The 19171-nt window shown below is 47.5% G+C and overlaps 1 protein-coding gene across 9 annotated transcripts in view; it reads right to left on the bottom strand.

Annotated features, from left to right (window-relative positions):
- Positions 1-19171, bottom strand: part of Itsn2 (intersectin 2) — a 110733-nt gene that overhangs the window by 12432 nt on the left and 79130 nt on the right. For all 9 annotated transcript variants that reach the window (XM_039113103.2, XM_039113108.2, XM_039113102.2 and 6 more), the window contains one exon: positions 1289-1410. In XM_039113103.2, the coding sequence (XP_038969031.1) occupies positions 1289-1410 (122 nt within the window). The remainder of the gene's footprint in view (positions 1-1288; positions 1411-19171) is intronic.

Below are 19171 nucleotides of genomic sequence, written 5' to 3'. Positions count from 1 at the left end.
ACATGGGTGAGGAGGGCAGAATGGGCATTCCTGAGGTGGCAAGCTGGAGTAGGCAAGCACTCCATTTCTGCTCATATTCTGGCTGAGACTCCACAGCCATTCACAGCCCCCTTGGGCTGGGCGCAACTGGCAGCAGTGCTGACCTTCCTAGGAGGTTGGTCAGGATTCTGGACCTTTCTTCTAAGTCATCTGTCCGGGTAGAGGGAAGTGCAGACAAATGCGTCTGACCCATTCAATGCTTATTCAAAGGTTGACCAGGGCCAGGCTAAGTTTGAAGATGAAGATGGACAGACAGACAGGGTGAGGGGCTTAACTCAGTTGGTAGCATTCGTGCCTAGCAGACCTGAAGTCTGCGGTTTAGTCCCTAGCACCACATGAACTAGGTCTGAGAGCATGTGCCTGTAAGCCCAATGCCTGGAGACAGAAACAAGGGGTCAGCAGTTGAAGGTCATCTTTAGTTACGCAGCAAGTTCAAGGCCATCTTAGACTACATGAAACCCTGTCTTAAAAACAAACAAAACACCCCCCCCCCCAAGTATATCAGAGCACACAGGGGTGAGGAGGACAGGCATTCCCAGCAGAGGAGTGAGGGAAGTGGATGTGTGGAGGAACAGACATTGCCGCTGGCTGAGGGCAGGCTTCGCAGGGCAGATGCAGACAGATGCAGCCCTGCTCCACTCTGTTCTCCAGGTCACGGGGACAGAAGTGTAGAATCATAGAGTCTTCTGTGCTTTCAGACACAAGCCATTGTAAAATGTTCCTCTCGAGAGGACACTGTCATCAGCTTAGATACCACTGGCCACATGGACAGGTACAGGCAGTAAATATACAATTTGGGAAACTTTTATAATTTTCCCTTGTTTGGTTTCCTAAGCTGACACAAACATTACCTGGAGGTATCAAAGCCAATAGAAACGTCAGGTTTCCGAATGGCGGTAAATACCTAGGCAGGAATTGGAGTCAAGCCCACTTAGAGGCTTCGCACCCTCCCTATGCCCTTGTCAGACGTTCCCATCTCAACACTGAGTGGGCTCAGCTGGAGAAGAGCCCATGCTGTGACCAGGAACCTTTAGTTTCCTGCCTTACAGAGGCAGCTTTTAGGCTACAAAAGCTCTTGTCATGTCTGTGAGGCACATGGACGAAGGATAAGGCTCAACGGTAAAACAGGGTGTGGTTTCATACCCAGCACCACAAAACAAAAGAAGTTGGCTCCCATTGCTCCCAAGTGAGAGGGGCAGAGATGGCCACCCTCCCTCTCCCGTAGGAGACAGTCAGCAACAGCTCTCACCTCAATGACCAACTGCAGGTCATCCATGTACCGCTCCTCCGTCTCAATCAGCTCGTGAATGTAGCCCTGTCGCTTCCTCTCCATGGGCTGCATTGTGTCCAGGGCCTGGAGATCGGCACACCCTGAAGAGAGATGGTTGTGGAACTTAAAATGACACCAGTCACCTCATAGAAAGTGCACATTTCTCAGTAGGTGTGCTGGGTCGACAGATGCTGCTCTCAAAGGACGTTTCCAAGAGTGTCAGGCTGGAGGGACAGCTCCGGCTGTAGGAACTCTAGGCTCGGTGCTCCTACAGGTGAATTTCGCACATCTCTGAAGGTACAGCACGGTCCTGTCTTCTGAGCAACAAGGAACTGAACATTCTAGAAATGGCTTCACAGAGACCGGAGTTCCAGCATCTCACAGCTTTTGAACATGATTGAAATGGTTCATTAAATCAGTACTTGAGACTAATGTTTTCTAAACTACAGGTCACGAGTCATCGCTGGGTCACTGTCAGATTAGGCCCGGCACATACACAAGAAACACGGTCTCCGGTGCTCACAGTGCTGTGTGTACTGTGAAGTGCTGTAGCTGTGTATTTACTTAGCTACACGAAGGGTTGACACTCGCTTTGAATTACTGTTAAGAAAATGACAGCAATAGAAAGGTCTGAGAACATGTCTCCAAGTTTCCCTAGGAGAGTTCTGAGGATAGAAAATCTAAAGTTCCCAGGACCCAGCAACTCCCAACAAGCCCACTCAAAGAAAGCCTGTGGGATTGGACACCCACAGGATCCAGACACAGCCACTCGGAGGAGGCACACACAGCTCACAGAAGGATGAAAGGTCTTCACGGTGTAGCCCTTCACAGGCACGTCAGTCTGACGTCACAGCTCAAGGTTTGCCCGGGAACAGCAGTCCTGGGAACCACCCTGGGAAGCCCCTCTTCAGGCAAAAAGCAGCAGGCAGGTACTGCAAACCCAAATTTGCAGGAGGCTGTGTGATTGGATGGGGGCAGTTAACAGTTCAAACCAACGTAGAACTTACTCACACTAATTGATTCTGGCTGTTTTCAGGAGGCCCTGTGTTCAATCAACTTATGATGATTATTATTTTAATCTTCTAATTATTTATGTGATGTACCCAGTGAGGTCAGAGAGGTATAATTCGGTCCCTGGAACTTGAATCACAGGTAGCTGTGAGCTGCCTAACGTGGATGCTGGGGTTCACACTGAGTCCTGCTGTCAGAACCCACTGTCTTAGCCACTGAGCCACCTTCCCAGCCTGATCAGCAGCTAAGCCACACCAGTGACAGCTGAAGCTGATTCTTAGCCATCATTCCGGGTTCTGATGACTGCTGTTGGGTAGCACTGAGGCTAACTTCTCAGTCGTTCTGGTGACTACTATTCAGGGATAACTTTCAGTTTGTGCTTATATGCTCAAATAAACGACACTCACTTGAATCGGTCTAAGGGATTTCCCACTAGATGGTAAGAAGGAAGCTGCCACAGGAGGCAGCAGGCAGAGTGTTTCCATAATGAAAAGTAATTATTGTACACTAATAACAAATAAGTACAATTTTAAAAATCACAGGGGAAAAAAAACTGGGGTTAGTGAGATAGCTCAGCAGGTAAAGGTGCTTGCTGACGACGAGCTCAGTGCCCCAGAGTTTGATCTCTTGGATTCCCATGGTAGAAAGAGAAAGCCACAAGTTGTCCTCTGACCCACACACAGACACACACAGACACACACAGACACACACACACACACACACAGAAACACACAGACACATACATAGACATACATAGACACACCCAGACACCTAGACACACACAGACACACACACAGGCACACAGACATACATACACACACACAGACACATAGACACACACACACACACAGAAACACACAGACACACACAGACACACAGACATACATACACACACAGACACATAGACACACACACACACACACAGAAACACACAGACACACACACACAGACACACACACAGACACACACACAGACACACAGACATACATAGACACACACATAGACACATAGACACACACAGACACAGACACACACACATACACACACACACACACACACAGACACACAGACACACGGACACACACACATACATAGACACACACACACAGACATAGACACACACACACACATACACAGACACACACAGACACACACACACAGACACATAGACACACACACATACACAGACACACACAGACACACACACACAGACACATAGACACACACACATACACAGACACACACAGACACACACACACAGACACATGCACAAATACATCCTTTGTTTGGTTTGTTTTTTCAAAAGCTAAGCTAGAAGAAGACAATGAAGTGTGGATGGTCACTACCCTGAGGTAACAGGGAGCTGCCCCTAGCACAGGTCTCAGGAAGGAAGACAGCAGGAAGGATGCAGAGCTCCTCACAGGGCTGCCCTTGGTGTGCAAGAGGCAAACACCTTAGGACCTGAACTCAAGGCCCTGTGTATTCTAGGCTAGTACTCTACCACTGAGCTGTGTTCTCACCCTCTTTTGAATTAAAAAACATGCATTTGTAGGCTGGGTATGGTGGTGCATGCTTTTAACCCCAGCATTTAGGAGGCAAAGGCAGTCAGATCTCTAAGTTTTCAGTCAACCTGGTCTTCACAGTGACCAGAATAGCCAGGGCTACACAGTCACTGTCTTAACAAAGACAACTCTCTCTCTCTCTCTCTCTCTCTCTCTCTCTCTCTCTCTCTCTCTCTCTCTCTCTCTCTGTGTGTGTGTGTGTGGGTATACATTTGGGCTAACATGCAGTTTAATGAGGAGAGTTTTTCTAATTCAGCAGGCATGGATGAAGGTCTGTTAAAAAATACTGAATTCAGTATGTGACATGGGTGCTAGGCAGCCAGAGCTCGCACACCCTGCTCAGCTGACAGCTAGTGAACCGTGCTACTCACAGCATCGTGAGAGACATGGCCATGTGCCTGCTGGAATTGATTAGAACCTTCGCTGAGATTACAGCAGCTCTTAAAAAAAGAAATCTAATTTTATGTGTACCCAGGTGCTTTGCCTGCATGTCTGTACACCAGGTGAGCGCCTGGAACTCACAAAACCGGAAGACGGCATCGGTTCCCCTGGAGCTGCATTACAGTTGGCCGTAAGTGTTCTGGAAGAGCGGCCAGTGATCTTAACAACCCAGCCACCTCCAGCTCCTCACCCTGTGTTCATGACCTCAGCGTTCGTTCATGTCCCTTGTTTGGGACTTTTGAAACATCCGTCTCTATTGTTGTTTAGTTCTTTTCTTTAAAAATCTTTCTCTCTCTCTGTTTTGTTTCTGATACAGGGTTTCTCTGTGTATAGTGTCTCTGGTTGCCCTGGAATTTGCTCAGTAGACCAGGCTGGCCTTGAACTCAGAGATCCTTCTGCCTCTGCCTCCAGTGTGCTGGGACTAGAGGCAAGTGCTACCACCTCCAGCCTTAAGCAATGCTCAATCACACTGTAAATTTATTTAGTGTGTGTGTGTGTGTGTGTGTGTGTGTGTGTGTGTGTGTGTGTGTGTGTGTATGCATGTGTCGTGGCATGAAAGTGGAGGTCAGAGCCCAACTTTCAGGAGTCAGTTCTTCCTTCTGCCATATGGGTGGTGGGGACTGAGCTCAGGCTTGGTTTGGTGGCAGGCACCTTGACCAGCTGAGCCACCTCACCAGCCCTTAGTATTTTTCTTTATATTCATTTATGTTTAGAGGTAGATGTACTCATGGCTGTTTTTATGTCATTCAAGTGAATATATAGTCATTAAAATGAGTCTGCATGATTTGTGGTGCTAGGCCTCTGATGCAGAACGTACACACTAGAATAGTGCCCCACCCCTGAGCCACACCCGAACCTCCAAGTGTTTCCTGCAGCATGGCGCTGTGCCTCACAGTGTTGGGAATTGGTTCTAATGCCTTGTCTTATTTTGGCTTCCAAAAGCTGAGCTTCCAGACCCGAGGACCCCTGCCCCGCTGGCTTTGATTGGTAATAAAGAATTTCTGTACAGCCAATGGCCGGGCAGGGAGACAGGGGCAAGGGATGGGGGAGAAAAGAGGAAGAGGAGCAAAGAGAACAGACTTAAAGGCCTGTGACGTGTAAGATTCCAGGAAAGTGGCCCCCGACTGGGTCAGGGGTAGCAGAGATGAAATATGGATTTAGTAAATATTAATTCAAGAATCCTGGATTAGCCCAGGGAGGTTTAAAAGTATCCAGTCACTGAGCTAGTCTAGGCATAGAAAAATTAGCTGGTATGTGTGTGTGCCTGCCTGTCTGCATCTTTCTTTGAGAATCCAGAAAGCTCCTGGGTGGGTGCAGTGCATGTGTAACTCCCTAAGAGCCAGAGCGGAGCGCCTCATTCTCTACCACACCATTGCGCTCATATTGCACTCTCCATGAGTTTCCTTATGATACTCCCACCGGCCTATTGGAAGGACAGCTTAGAGCCTCAAGTAATGTCCATGCACAGCTGAGACGCACATGACATCTTCGTCAGCATGCATGTGTGGTCAACTTGTCGCTGTACCACATGACCCTTTGCATCTCATTCCAATGGCCCTTAAATGTCTATCCTTGGTTCAGGTTCCAAACCTTCCCTTCAGGGATTCTTACCGATGACATCAGGGGGAATATAGGGCAATGTCCCTTAGACCTTCTGCCCTTTACCACTCATTTCCTTTCTGGTCGGGGCTCTAGACTCCTGTTTCTTTCCACAGCCAGAACCCTTAACTGGTCTTCTCTTCCCCCCCCATATTCAGTTATCAGAGTCATTTTTAGGTCATAAGCAGAGTTAGATGTCCTTCCTATTCATTAGTCAAGACAAGCACAGCAGCACGTATCCTCCAGCCCCATTTCTGCTCCACTATCCCTCTTTTTCGTGTCATTGCAAAAGTCACAGGCAGGTCTGCCCTTGTGACTCCACAGCTGACACCGCTCTCAGGAGGGTGAGAGGGGCCAGCACTGCTGGGCTCAGAGCCCTCTTCTAGCTCACAGTCTCCTCTCCCTGCCCCTCACTGGTACCTGGGAAGTGCCGCCCCTTCAGTCTTCATGTGTCCCTCCTCAGCTTCCGCTGCTCCTGCTCCCCTTCCTGGGGCCTCCTTCTGAGTGTGTCCCTCTGCCTGCTGCCAAGCTCTCTGCTTCTCCCAAACCAGCAATGCCAAAATAGGATACGGCATTCCTGCCCTGTAAGGGCACAGGAATCTGGCCACACCGTGGGGGTAGCTTTATTCCTGCTCTTCATGGGCACAGTGCACACTAGGCTGTTGGACTCTGAGAAGCCCTGCCCTGCAGATATGTGCAATGCGAGGCACCCAGAGTTGCCAAAATGTACCCGACCAGAGAGGGAAGAAGAGAGATCTTTGGATGAACTGAGGACTTGGGTTTTCAAGGAGTGAATATACACACTTTGTCTTCCAATGTAACCTGCCCAATAAAGATGGGCTGCAGATGTAAACGGCAGACTGGGTTTTGGAGAGATATTTAAATATAAAATGTAAACTATTCTATCAATATTGGCCAGATGCCGTAGAATTTAACTCTGATTCCAACACTCTGGAGACTGAGGCAGGAGGGTCTGGAGTTAGAGGACAGCCTGGGGTACACAGTAAGCCTCTAAACAACCTAGCCAAACGTCCAGCCTACTGACCAACCAAACTTGTTGTAAATTGGAATGATATTTTGGATACACTGGATTAAACACTATTGGAATTTTACATATTATTTTTACTTAAAAACGTGACTCCAGCATTTTTAAATTTCATATGAAGCTTTGCTAATTACTCACTTATTCCTGCTCCACAGTTCTAGCCAGCCCTGTATTACTTCTGTTCCTTTCCTCACAACATGTTAAATGGCTTCCATTGATTTCAGAATGAAGGTCTAACTCAGCAGCATGGCTCCAGGGTCTCCATGGTGCAGCTCCAGCCTCCGCCTCCCAGCCTCCGCCTCCCAGCCTCCGCTTCCCAGCCTCCGCCTCCCAGCCTCCGCTTCCCAGTCTCTGCCTCCCAGCCTCTGCCTCCCAGCCTCCGCCTCCCAGCCTCTGCTTCCCAGTCTCTGCCTCCCAGCCTCTGCTTCCCAGCCTCTGTATTGACTGCTCTGCCCATTTCTCCAACCTATACCTCAATCCCTGGCACAAGGCTCAGTTCTTAAACATAGCACGCACTCTTCCCACAGCTCTACTGAGGTCGCCTTCCTTCCTCATTCACAATCTGGCTCCCACACAGAGACTCCTTCGTGGTGATGCTTGAGGACAAAAGCCTTTCCCTTCCTTGGCCCACTGATACCAGCCTTGCTTTTCTGTGGCTTTTGTTACTGGTTTGCGTCTGTAATGAGTGGTAGCTGTGGGTGGTAGCATATGCTCTGCCATGGAGTTACAGGGTTAGTCCCTGAGTCTGTATTTTAATGTTGTATAAATTAGCTCTTGTTACAGGATATTTGATCACACTGTGGACCCTGAGATCGTGTTATTTGCTGAAGGAAAAAAAAGCTGTTTCTAGTTGTGCTGTGGCTCAGCCTTAGAACACACTGTTAATCATCTGGCTGGAGTGTAGACCATTCTTAGGACACACCTTTAATCCCAAACAATGAAGGTAAAATTTGTAGAAGGAAGCACCATGTTTGAAAATGATGTCTAATTGAGTAATGGACAAAGTGATGAATCAGAGAAAGATTTGACAGAATAGGATACACCCAACTCTCTTGAGAAGAGAGGGGGAAGGGAAGCTACTTAAAAGAGCAGTGCAGAGAGAGAAAGAGAAAGGGGGGAGGGGCACTTCTACCGGGAGAGTTTCACAGAGACACCTTCCTGGCTTCGAGCTGGGTTGTTCAGAGGTAGAGCCTGTAGGCTGCTCTTTCTGTGCTCTCCCTGTAGCTGGCTACTGCCTGGGTCTGGCAGGGGACTGAAGGTGACAGGGTATAATTCTTTCTACTGGAAAGAGTGACTAAGAAACCTCTTTGTCCTGCTGGGGAAAGAGTGGGAACATTGGGATGGAGCATCAGCAAAACTTGTATTTTAAGAATTATAGAACTGAGTATTTAACACAAAAAAAATGGCCCCTGTCTGGTAAAAACTTGAGGGGATGCTCAGCCAAAGAAAGTATCTAACCTGTGAGGAGGAGCATTCTCACCACCAGGAAGCCAAGTCCACTAAAGAGGAGCTAGTTCATACCAACACACACACACACACACACACACACACACACACACACACACACACACACACAGCTGCACACACACATCTACACAGACACCATACATAATGAAAGAAGACATCTCAAAAAATGAGGTGGAGAGCAGTAGAAGACCTTTGACCTCTGGCTCCGCACTGAGGTGCATGTGGACCCAGATGTATACACATATTAACCCACACATACACAAAAATTACCTATGTTTGAAAAAGAGAAGATGCAAATAGTAGATGTTGTCATGGGGACCACATTAATGAATAAAATACCAAATTAAACACATTTAAGAATTATTAAATGTGAGATGTAAACAGAGTGTTTAGAACGTAGCTTAGAAAGAAAAACAGAAAACATAAACTTATGTCAAAACCAGCACACATTGCACGGGACACAGAGGGACAAGGACAGCACACACTGCACGGGACACAGAGGGACAAGGACAGCACACACTGCATGGGACACAGAGGGACAAGGACAGCACACACTGCACAGGACACAGAGGGACAAGGACAGCACACACTGCATGGGACACAGAGAGACAAGGATACACTGCATGGGACACAGAGGGACAAGGACAGCACACACTGCATGGGACACAGAGTGACAAGGACAACACACACTGCAGGGGACACAGAGGGACAAGGACAGCACATACTGCACAGGACACAGTGACAAGGAAAGCACACACTGCACAGGACATAGTGACAAGGACAGCATACACTGCATGGGACACAGAGGGACAAGGACAGCACACACTGCAGGGGACACAGAGGGACAAGGACAGCACACACTGCATGGGACACAGAGAGACAAGGACACACACACTGCAGGGGACACAGAGCAACATGGACAGCACACACTGTAGTGGTTGAGGCAGGGAGAACAAGAGTTGGCAGGCAGTGTTGAGATGACAAGGTTTTTGTCATGGGCGGCATCATTAATGTCTACAGGGTCCTCACCAGGACACACAGGGTGTGGCAGCTCATGACTGTGATCCAGCATTCAGAAGACTTGGGCAGGGACGCTGAGATGAACTGGGGGACAACCCGGTCTACATAGTGAGTTTTAGGCTAGTGTTAAACTATAAAACTATATCCTGAAAAACTAGAGTCAATGAAATAAACCAATAAAATAAAATAAAACAAATGCCAAAGGATCTGCATGAGATGTTGTGGCCATCACCTGGGAGAGACGACGATACTGAGCTTATCGGAAACCAACAGAAAAGCTTCAAAGTGTAACATAAACAGTTGGAATATTTCTGAAAATAAATGTGCCTCTCTGAAAAAAAGGAAGAAAAAAGAAAAGGACAGCTATTATCAGTAGTGAAGCTGACACTCTTCAATGGAAATTACCAATATGAGCAAGCTTGACAAATGAACACATATAAGAAAAGATGCATTTCAACAAATATTGCTATCTATAGGAAAATGTTTACTGAACACAGCAGGGAATGTATACGTTTAACACTACTTTCTACTGTTTCTTTTTAAAATTAGTTAAGAGGCTGGAGATGGCTCAGGAACCAAGGGCATTTGCAAAGGACCTGAGTTGTTCACAGCTGCCTGTGACCTCAGGGAACCTAATGCTCTCCTCTGGTCTCCACAGGCACCTACATCCACATGCACACATTCCTCCACACCTACACAGTTAAAATGAGTGAGAACCTTTTACTTGTTATCATTCTGTGTAGCATGTGTGTACCATGGCGGGTCTGTGGACAGAGGACAGCTCTGGGGAGGCTGTTCTCTCCTTCCACCTTTTTGTGGGCTCCGGGGATCAGATTCAGCTTGTCTAGCTTGTGTGGCAAGTGCTTCATCACTGAGCCATCTCACTAGCTGTCTTGGCTATAGCTGTCTTGGTTGTACCGCTGTGAGCAGACACCATGACCAAGGCAACTCTTATAAGGACAGCATTTAATTGGGGCTGACTTAGAGGTTCAGAGTTTCAGTCCGTCATCATCAAGACAGGAGCAGGCAGTGTCTAGGCAGGCATGGTGCAGGAGGAGCTGAGAGCTCTACATCTTCATCTGAAGGCTGCTGGGAGAAGACTGGCTTCCAGGCAGCTAGGATGAAAGTCTTAAAGCCCACGCCTACTGTGACAACTTCCTCCAGCAAGGCCACACCTCCTAATAGTACTACTTCCTGGGCCAAACACATACAAACCACTACACCAGCTCTTCAGATGTTTTTACTGTAGTTGTGTTTATGTATATGCATGATGTTTGTGCATGGACACACGTGCCATGGTGCATGTGTGGAGGACAGAGGACAACTTTGTGGGTTTGGTTTTTTCCTTACTTTGGACTCATGTCAGGATTATGCTCTGCCTTTACCAGCAGAGCCACCCTACTGGCCCCAAATGTTTCTTGCTTAAAGAAAGGCAGCTTCCTGGACTGGAGAGAAGGCTCAGAGGTGAAGAGCACCGGCTGCTCTTCCAAAGTCCTGAGTTCAATTCCTAGAAGCCACATGGTGGCTCAAACCACGTATAATAGGATCTGGTACTCTTTTCTGCTGTGCAGGAATACATGTAGGCAGAATATTATATACATAGTAAATAAATAAATCTTGAGAGAGAGAGAGAGAGAGAGAGAGAGAGAGAGAGAGAGAGAGAGAGAGAGAGAGACTCATAGCAGTGGGGATATGGAACTTGAGGAGGCCAGGCAGGAACCCCAGTGGAGCAATAGGAAACTAATCTATCCATAAAACTTTTGACCCAAAATTTATTCTGCCTACAAGAAATGAAAGAATGGCAGGGGCGAGGGAGGAGGGGTGGAGGTTGGAGGGGTGGAGCGGTGGAGCAGAGACTGAGGGGATGGCCAAGCAATAACCATCCACGGGCAAGCATCAATCCCTGAGGCTACTAAGGATACTGACATGCTTGCAGACAGGAGTCTAGCACTGCCGTCCTCTGACAGGCCCCACCCAGCAGCTGACTCAGACTGATAAAGACACCCATAGCCAAACAGTGGATGGAGCTTGGGGACTTTAAAGGAAGAGTTGTGGGAAGGATTGTGGGCCCCCAAGGAGATAGGAACTCCACAGGAAGACCAACAGAGTCAACTAATCTGGACCTCAGCGACTGAACCACCAACCAAAGAGCATGGCCAGGCTGGACCTAGGCTTTCCAGCACATATGTAGCACATGTGCAGCTTGGTCTTCATGTGGATCCCATGAACAACTGGAGCGAGGCTATCCCTAAAGCTGCTCCTGTCTGTGGAATCTGTCCCCTAACTCAGCTGTCTTGTCTGGCTTCAGCGGGAGAAGTGCCTAGCCCTGCAAAGACTTGATTACCAGGGTTGGGGGGTATCCAGGAAACAGGGGGTCCTCCACTCTTTCAGAGGAGAAGGAGAGAGGGGAGAGGGAGAGAAGAATCAAGATGTAAAGTGAATAAAACATTTAAAAAAGGAAAAAGAAAGGTAGCTTCCTGATGTTCCTGTGGGTTATTCCATTAGTAACAGGAACTCAGTTTACCTGACCCACCACTGACTCCTGTGCTATTATTCCCTTTCTGGAGACCCACCTGGGGATCTATGCAAGCAAGAGTCCCTCCCCAACCACACCCTCTCCCCTCCTTCCTGCAGGCAAGAGTCCCTCCCCAACCACACCCTCTCCCCTCCTTCCTGCAGGCAAGAGTCCCTCCCCAACCACACCCTCTCCCCTTCGTCCTGCAGGCAAGAGTCCCTCCCCAACCACACCCTCTCCCCTCCTTCCTGCAGGCAAGAGTCCCTCCCCAACCACACCCTCTCCCCTCCTTCCTCTGGGTCAGCCTCTCTTCTCAAATTGTCCTAAATCCTTGCCCAGCCCCCAGGTCTCTCCTCCTTATTCCCCCACAGCCATCCAGACTCCTCATGGTGTTTCAGGCCTCGGGTCTCTCCTCTGCAGACTGGACTGTGATCCGCTTCAGGATGTGTTGGCCCCCTCCCACATCTATGCTGTGTGTGTGAACGTATGATCCCTTGCCTATGCAGGGCCTCCCTCATAGACGGAACACTGAAAGCCACCTGCTTCCTGTCACTACCTAACTGACTCCATGACCTTCTCTCTCAGTGCCAGCACCATTTCCCCCAGCTCATGCTAAGATCTTAGGATCTTACTCTCCATATCTAATCCACTCACTGGCTATCTAATCAGAACACGCCCATAATCTGACTCGTTTGCACCACACCATCGTACCATCGGGATCCAAGCCACTACCATCCATTCTCTGCTTGGACCACTGAGGAGGCTCCCAGGGGACCCCCGTGCTTCCTTCTGGTTCCCTTTCCTCACTTCAATGGAGCAGAGCAATCCTGTTAAAACACGTCAGATCATGTCTGTCCTTTGATTAAAACCCTTTACGGGGTTTTCTTGCTGCATACAAAAGCCAGAGTTACAGAACAGCCCCAAAGCATCTCAGCTACCGCTCTGTCTCCTTGTTGTTTCCTCTGTTCCAGGACACTGGCCCCCACTCTGTCCTCTGAGCACCACAGACACACATGGCAGGTCCAGGGTAAGCTGCCCCCCTCTCTTAGAATGGTCCTTTCCCCAGATAGCCTCCATACCCTTCGAGTCTTTGCTTCCCATATTACTAATTTGGAGCCTCCGTCAATGCCCCACCCAGCACTTCCCTCGCTGCTTTATTTTCCTGAGGTGCAGCACACTTGGCTAATCTCATTGGTTCATTTTCCACCCTCCCCTGGCAGAGGGCTGAATTTTTGTATGTTCTATAACCTGCTACATCCAAAGTGCCTGGTGCCCTCATAGGTTTTCTTCAAGGATTGATAAAATATGATCAGATGGACCCTGGCTTTCAATACTGCTCACAAAAGAGTGATGAAAATTTCCTTGTAAGTACTGATGGACAGGAAGAACGGACAGAGGAGAACTGTCAGATCAAAGTTCCTGGACAGATAGTTGGAGGGAGCTGAACTGCAAGCCCCTCACTGTGGAAACAAAGTATGGATCATAGTTAATGAAAACTGTCCCTCTTCGATGGCTGTGAGCCATTGTTCTAAATCCCTGGGCAAACAAGAATCGAAAGAGAGATGCTTAGGAGGGAGACAAAGACCTGGGAAGGTCCCAAAGTTGGAAGACAAAGGGTGGTGTGTGCTGGTTGTTTGCTCAGATTAGGTCCTAAGTACCAGAGAGGCCTTGCCCGTGCCAAGGAGAGCAGGGCCATGGAACAGTGTGGTTTTCTGTGCTCTGCCCTGCTGGACACCCTGATTGCATACTGGCTGTTGGCTGCACAGTGTGGAAACCCTGTGAAGAGACAGCCTCCCACAGTAAATGCAGAAGGCTAACCTGCGCCTCTCTGCAGGCTGCTGTAATACATAACCGAGTCTTATAAGGGCTCTAGAGAATGGCTATTATATAAAACAATGCATTTTTAATCTACTTGGTAAATAGTTTATTAAGGACAAACAGCATATCAAGTAGTATGTTTTTATCATAAAGTGATGGGGTAATATCTATGTCTAAAAAGTTAAATAATTCTTTAACAAAGTTTTATTGATTTACTGGTGTTGCCGGGGATCAAACCTGCACCTCCATGTGTGCTGGGCTACTGCTCTGCTGCTGAGCTATACACCCCAAACCCTTTAAAACATTTAAAAGTTTCTTCCTCGGGGTTGGGGATTTAGCTCAGTGGTAGAGCGCTTGCCTAGCAAGTGGAAGGCCCTGGGTTCGGTCCCCAGCTCTGAAAAAAAGAAAAAAGAAAAAAAAAGTTTCTTCTTCTTCTTTCTTAGACATAGGTCAGTTGTACTGTTCAGGCTGACCTTGAACTCTGACCCTTCTGCCTTACCTCCCAAATGCTGGGATTACATCCATGTGCCCTGTGCTCCATCCACTTGGGCTCCAGTATCTTTCTGATGTCTACCAGATACAACGGTATCGAAATACTTTAGAACATTAGAAAGCTACCACATAAAGTAGTATTCTAGAATGTCCCCAAAGCAACCCTGTTGATACTTTTATTGGAGTTATTTTTATTTTCTAATCTGCTGTGAAAGATCATGAGTTCTTTGTGTGCATAGATCATAAAGAGAACAGAGAACTCTTTCTCTTTGTGTGCATATGTGTGGTATGTGAATGCATGCTCACATGTATGTGTACACTGTGTGTGTGTGTGTGTGTGTGTGTGTGTGTGTGTGTGTGTGTGTGTGTGTGTGTGCATATGTGAGAACATGTGGAGGCCAGAGGCTGATGTCCTCTTTGACTACTCTCCACTCGATTTACTGAGGTGGGGTCTTTGCTGAACCTGGGGCCTGCAGTAGTCTAGTCAGCCAGATGGCTCTGGTGGAATCCCTGTGTCTGCCTCCTGAGCGCTTCAGCAACTTCAGGCTAGGACCCCTGTGTTTCCTACGTCACCTGTTTCACACAGACTTAACTGACTTGCTCTTCAGAATTCAGACTGTATGCTAGGGATGGAACAAGAGGAGCCAGTTCCTTCCCTGCTCCTAATCCAGAATTTCTGACTTAACACCATGTGACCTTCTTTGACTAAGGTTACTCTGAAGCCTCTCAAATAGAGGCTGTGTGGCTGAGCAGGACTTCAGCGCTACCAGGTTTCTTACATCGGAAAGAAAGGCAACACGCAGTGGGGCCTATGCCACAGTCCCTGAATGCCGGGTGTAAACTACACACCTGATTTGGTTGGCCCTGAGCTGATTTCTGGAGGAAGAATCAGAATAAATATCCAGAAGGCCAAGCATCCCCAGGCAATGCAAACAAAACCAACATGACCTTTGCTCTCCTTGTGTGTCTTAGATGACTGTTCCCTTACACACCTTCTACCATCACACGGTTAGAGCCTTAGTTACTCACTGCAGCACTCTGCTTCAATACTCAAACAGCGCTGTGCAAGGGCAGAAGGACTTCATAAATCTCTTCGTCCTTGGTGTCACTGACTTGCCTGCACGCCTCTCATTAATTACCCAATGAAATATTCATACAGTTCGTATTTCCAGTGTCCATGATTCTATAACTGGAGAGCACGCTTCACCGTGAGTTCAGGACACAGCTATGATTTAGCACCTCCTGACTCTGGTTTCAGTGGCTGATGGATGGCAACAATCAGATCAGATCTGGCGGCAGGCTCTTCCAGGGCTCTGAATGTAACTTGGCCAACCTGGATTTGCCCAAAGCTGGCTTCCCTCACCTCACCTCACCTCACCTCACCTCACCTCACCTCACCTCACCTCACCTCACCTCACCTCACCTCACCTCGCCTCACCTCACCTCGCTGCTGATAGTTCTACTTTTCTAGTTTGCAGGAAAAGCAGGTTGTGGTTAAGGAAAAGATAGGTTGGCTAGGAACATGAATTCCAGAGTCAGGACGGACTGGAGCTCCAATCTGTCCACCCCAAATGCCTGGTTCACTGTGTGCTGCACAGAAAACATTCACAACATGTTAGCTATTATCTCTAGAACTTACTATGGTTGTGCAGTGAGCTAGTGCTTCCTAGTGCCAAATGTGTGATGTGGCTCTCATTCTCAGTGACAGACAAGGCCTCCCAGGACTGTTCTGTTTCTTCATTTGCTTTGAGACACTGAGTGACTGCTGCCTTTTGACAACAGCGCAAATTAAAGTCTCGTAAGAACATCTCATAATTTTTTGTTCTTGTTTAAGACAAAGAAAAATGATTCAGAATTAATTATGAGGTTTACATGGAGAGGCGGAGACCCAGAATAGCTACCACAGTATAAAAAAGGAAAAAGACCCAGCCTAGACTGAAGGAACAAAGACAGCGAGGTCTAAGCAAGAGGACAGACAGATGGACTGGCCAATGCGACCCAAGGAAACATAGAAATTGACTCAGACAATATCCGACTGCTGTTTGATATAGGAGCACAGGCAATAACAAAAGTCTCAGTAGATGGCTCTGGGACATGTGACTGCGGCACACGTGAGACTCGAGACCATTGCTTCTCACCCTTCCCAATGCTACAACTCTTCAATACAGTTCCTCATGCTGTGGTGACCCCCAACCATAAAGTTATTTTTGTTGCTACTTCATAACTGTAACTTTGCCACTGTTAGGAATCTTAATGTAATGTCTGATATGCAGGACGTCTGTGAGGCATCCCCTGTGGAAGGGGATTCAGCTCACAAAGGGATCTTGACCCACAGGTTGAGAACTGCTGCTCTAGCTAGACGGATTCCTCATTAAAATTAAGCACCATACTCATGTCTCAAATATGAGCCACAAAATGTAAGAGCTGTCAGAACATAAGAGGACAAAGTCTATGTGGCTTCAGGCTACGTGATGACACAAAGGCATAACCCACAGGAAATTCACAAGCTGGACCTCACTAAAATTTAAATTTTTGTCTTGTGAAAGACACAAGCCACAGACTGTGAGAAAATAGTTACAACCCCTACATCTGACATGAGATTGTTACCCAACATATACAACTAACTTAACAAAAATAAATACATCTTCTTCTTAAGAACCGGCCATAGACCTTAACATCTCACCAAAGAGGATGTGAGGGGCAAGTGAGTGTATGAACGTTGCTGGGTGATGCTCACCTTTAACCCTGGCAATCGGGAAGCAGAGACAAGTGAATCTCTGAATTCAAGGCCAGCCAGGGCTACTTAGGAAGGATTCTGTATACCAGCTGTCTTCAGGGAAATGTATATTAAAACAAGACACCAGCACACACATTGGCTTGGCCAGACCACACCAGAACAGCAAATGCTGAGTGGACGGAAGCAACAGGGACGCCTCACTGCTAGCTGGATCAGTGCACTTTGGCACAGGGAGCTGTTACAGAAGAACATACTGTGAGATCTGGAAACCACGTTTTGGTGTTTTCCAAAGGAACCCAAAACATGGCATAGTCAAACAATAAAATTTTAACCTGCCCATAAAGTGGAATAATGCTTTGATATATCCTACAACATACATGTTATGAGAAATAAGCAAATCACAAACAACCCCCCCCACCACATCATATAACGAGAGGAATGTCCAGAACAGGCAAACATCAAGACATAAAGTAGGTTAGCATGTTCTCTGTTTGTATGTGGTAACAAGGAGATAAGAGAGTGATAGTTTTAAGTTTGAAGTAATGAAAAGATTCTATAATTGATTATAGCAATGGCTGCCTGACTGTAGATACAGTAAATCACTGAGTTGTACATTTGAAAGGAGTTGAATCACTGTCACTCAGTCAGACAGTGATTATGGGCCTTCTCCCTTCTAAATGCTAGCACCACAGGCTCTTGATGATCTATTCATCCTGGCCTCTTCTCTGTATGTTTCTTTTTACTGGTATGAGCGATGTGTCCTGCCAGACCTCATGATTATAAAGATGGCGGTAGCATTAGCACAAGTCTATGAGGTTCTTAGCATGAGCTCAGAAGCCAGCTCACTAAGCAAACACGTCCCTTATGGGGCTTTAGCCCATTTTAATTTTCCCATCTGTAAAAATGAAGTGAGTTATTTTGTTCATGGATCTTAGAAGAGTACCTAAGGAGTCTGTCTGTGACACAGGCAGGATCTCCTTATCCGCTAAATAGTTCCCCAGCACTCTCTACTCTCACAGATCCTGGGTCCTCCTGCTTCTCAACCCTCGCTGAGGATCTCACAGGTCTGGTCCTTTCCCTAAGGAGCCTCAACTACCCAAAAGCTATGAGTGTGCACGGCGGTGCCCATTTCCAGTTGGTGTGTATTTAATGCTGTGCACCTGGATTATATCTTTCTAACTAGCTAGGCAATCGTACTGGACAGCCCATGGGTCCTTTGTAGTAAAATCCAAACCGAACCAAAGCAAAGCAAACCAAACCAACCAACCTCACCTTCTTCCCCCAGTTCTGGCTCCATACATGGCACAGGTACTCTATTATCCCACTTTGCCATTCAAGATAAAATTTTGGAATCTGACCCTTTTACCTTCCCTCCCATCGCATCAGTGCCTAAGGTATACACCAACTTTCCCTCAGAGCTTTGACCTCGGATGGATACCAGACCAGAAGCATCTGGGAAGCTTGGGAAAAGTCCCTGTGTGCAGGCTAAGCCTCAGACCATGCTGGCTAGGACTCATTAGTATTTTAGAGCTTCCAGGTCATTCCAGCACAGCCAAGCTAGAACTGCTGCCCACTTCTGTCTGAGCCCCTGCTTTCCTGCGGCTCCCCAGTTCCTCCCTCACAGCACCGAATGCTTGACCCGCCTCCGCCCACCCCAGCACTTTAGTGTGTGTAGAGTAGTCCCTGATTGTCTTAGGGTTTGTCAGCTCCCGCCCCAAGTCTTCTCTGCCTCACCAGTGTAGGGTGCAACTAGGCACTCCTCCTCTGCTCTCCCTGATGTGTAGGAAAACAAATCTGCCACAGTGCTTGGACTTAAACTGTGTGTTCCTGCCCCCATTCCATGGCAATGCCGTGCTAGGCTGTCCTCACTCTCATTTAGGTATCTAAACACTACTGCAGTATTCTGCTTGGCCTCACGCAAACATATCCTCAGCACATACTAGCTGGATTGCTCTGCAGAAGGATCTGGGAAAGACGGTGTTTGTGCATTTGGATCTGTATTTTTATTTTTGCCAACTTATAAAGCCACTGACCTGATTATCAAATGTAAAGGCTCAATCTGAGGTCCCCTATGTGAAGGACGACTGCAGGCTCTTCTAGTAGCCTCCTACTTTGTATTGAAATGTCTTCTGTTTCTTTCAGTATTTTAAAAAAA

The sequence above is a fragment of the Rattus norvegicus genome, chromosome 6, assembly GCF_036323735.1.
Source record: "Rattus norvegicus strain BN/NHsdMcwi chromosome 6, GRCr8, whole genome shotgun sequence".
In the NCBI taxonomy this organism is placed as follows: domain Eukaryota; kingdom Metazoa; phylum Chordata; class Mammalia; order Rodentia; family Muridae; genus Rattus; species Rattus norvegicus.
This window is presented reverse-complemented; position numbering and strand designations above follow the sequence as displayed.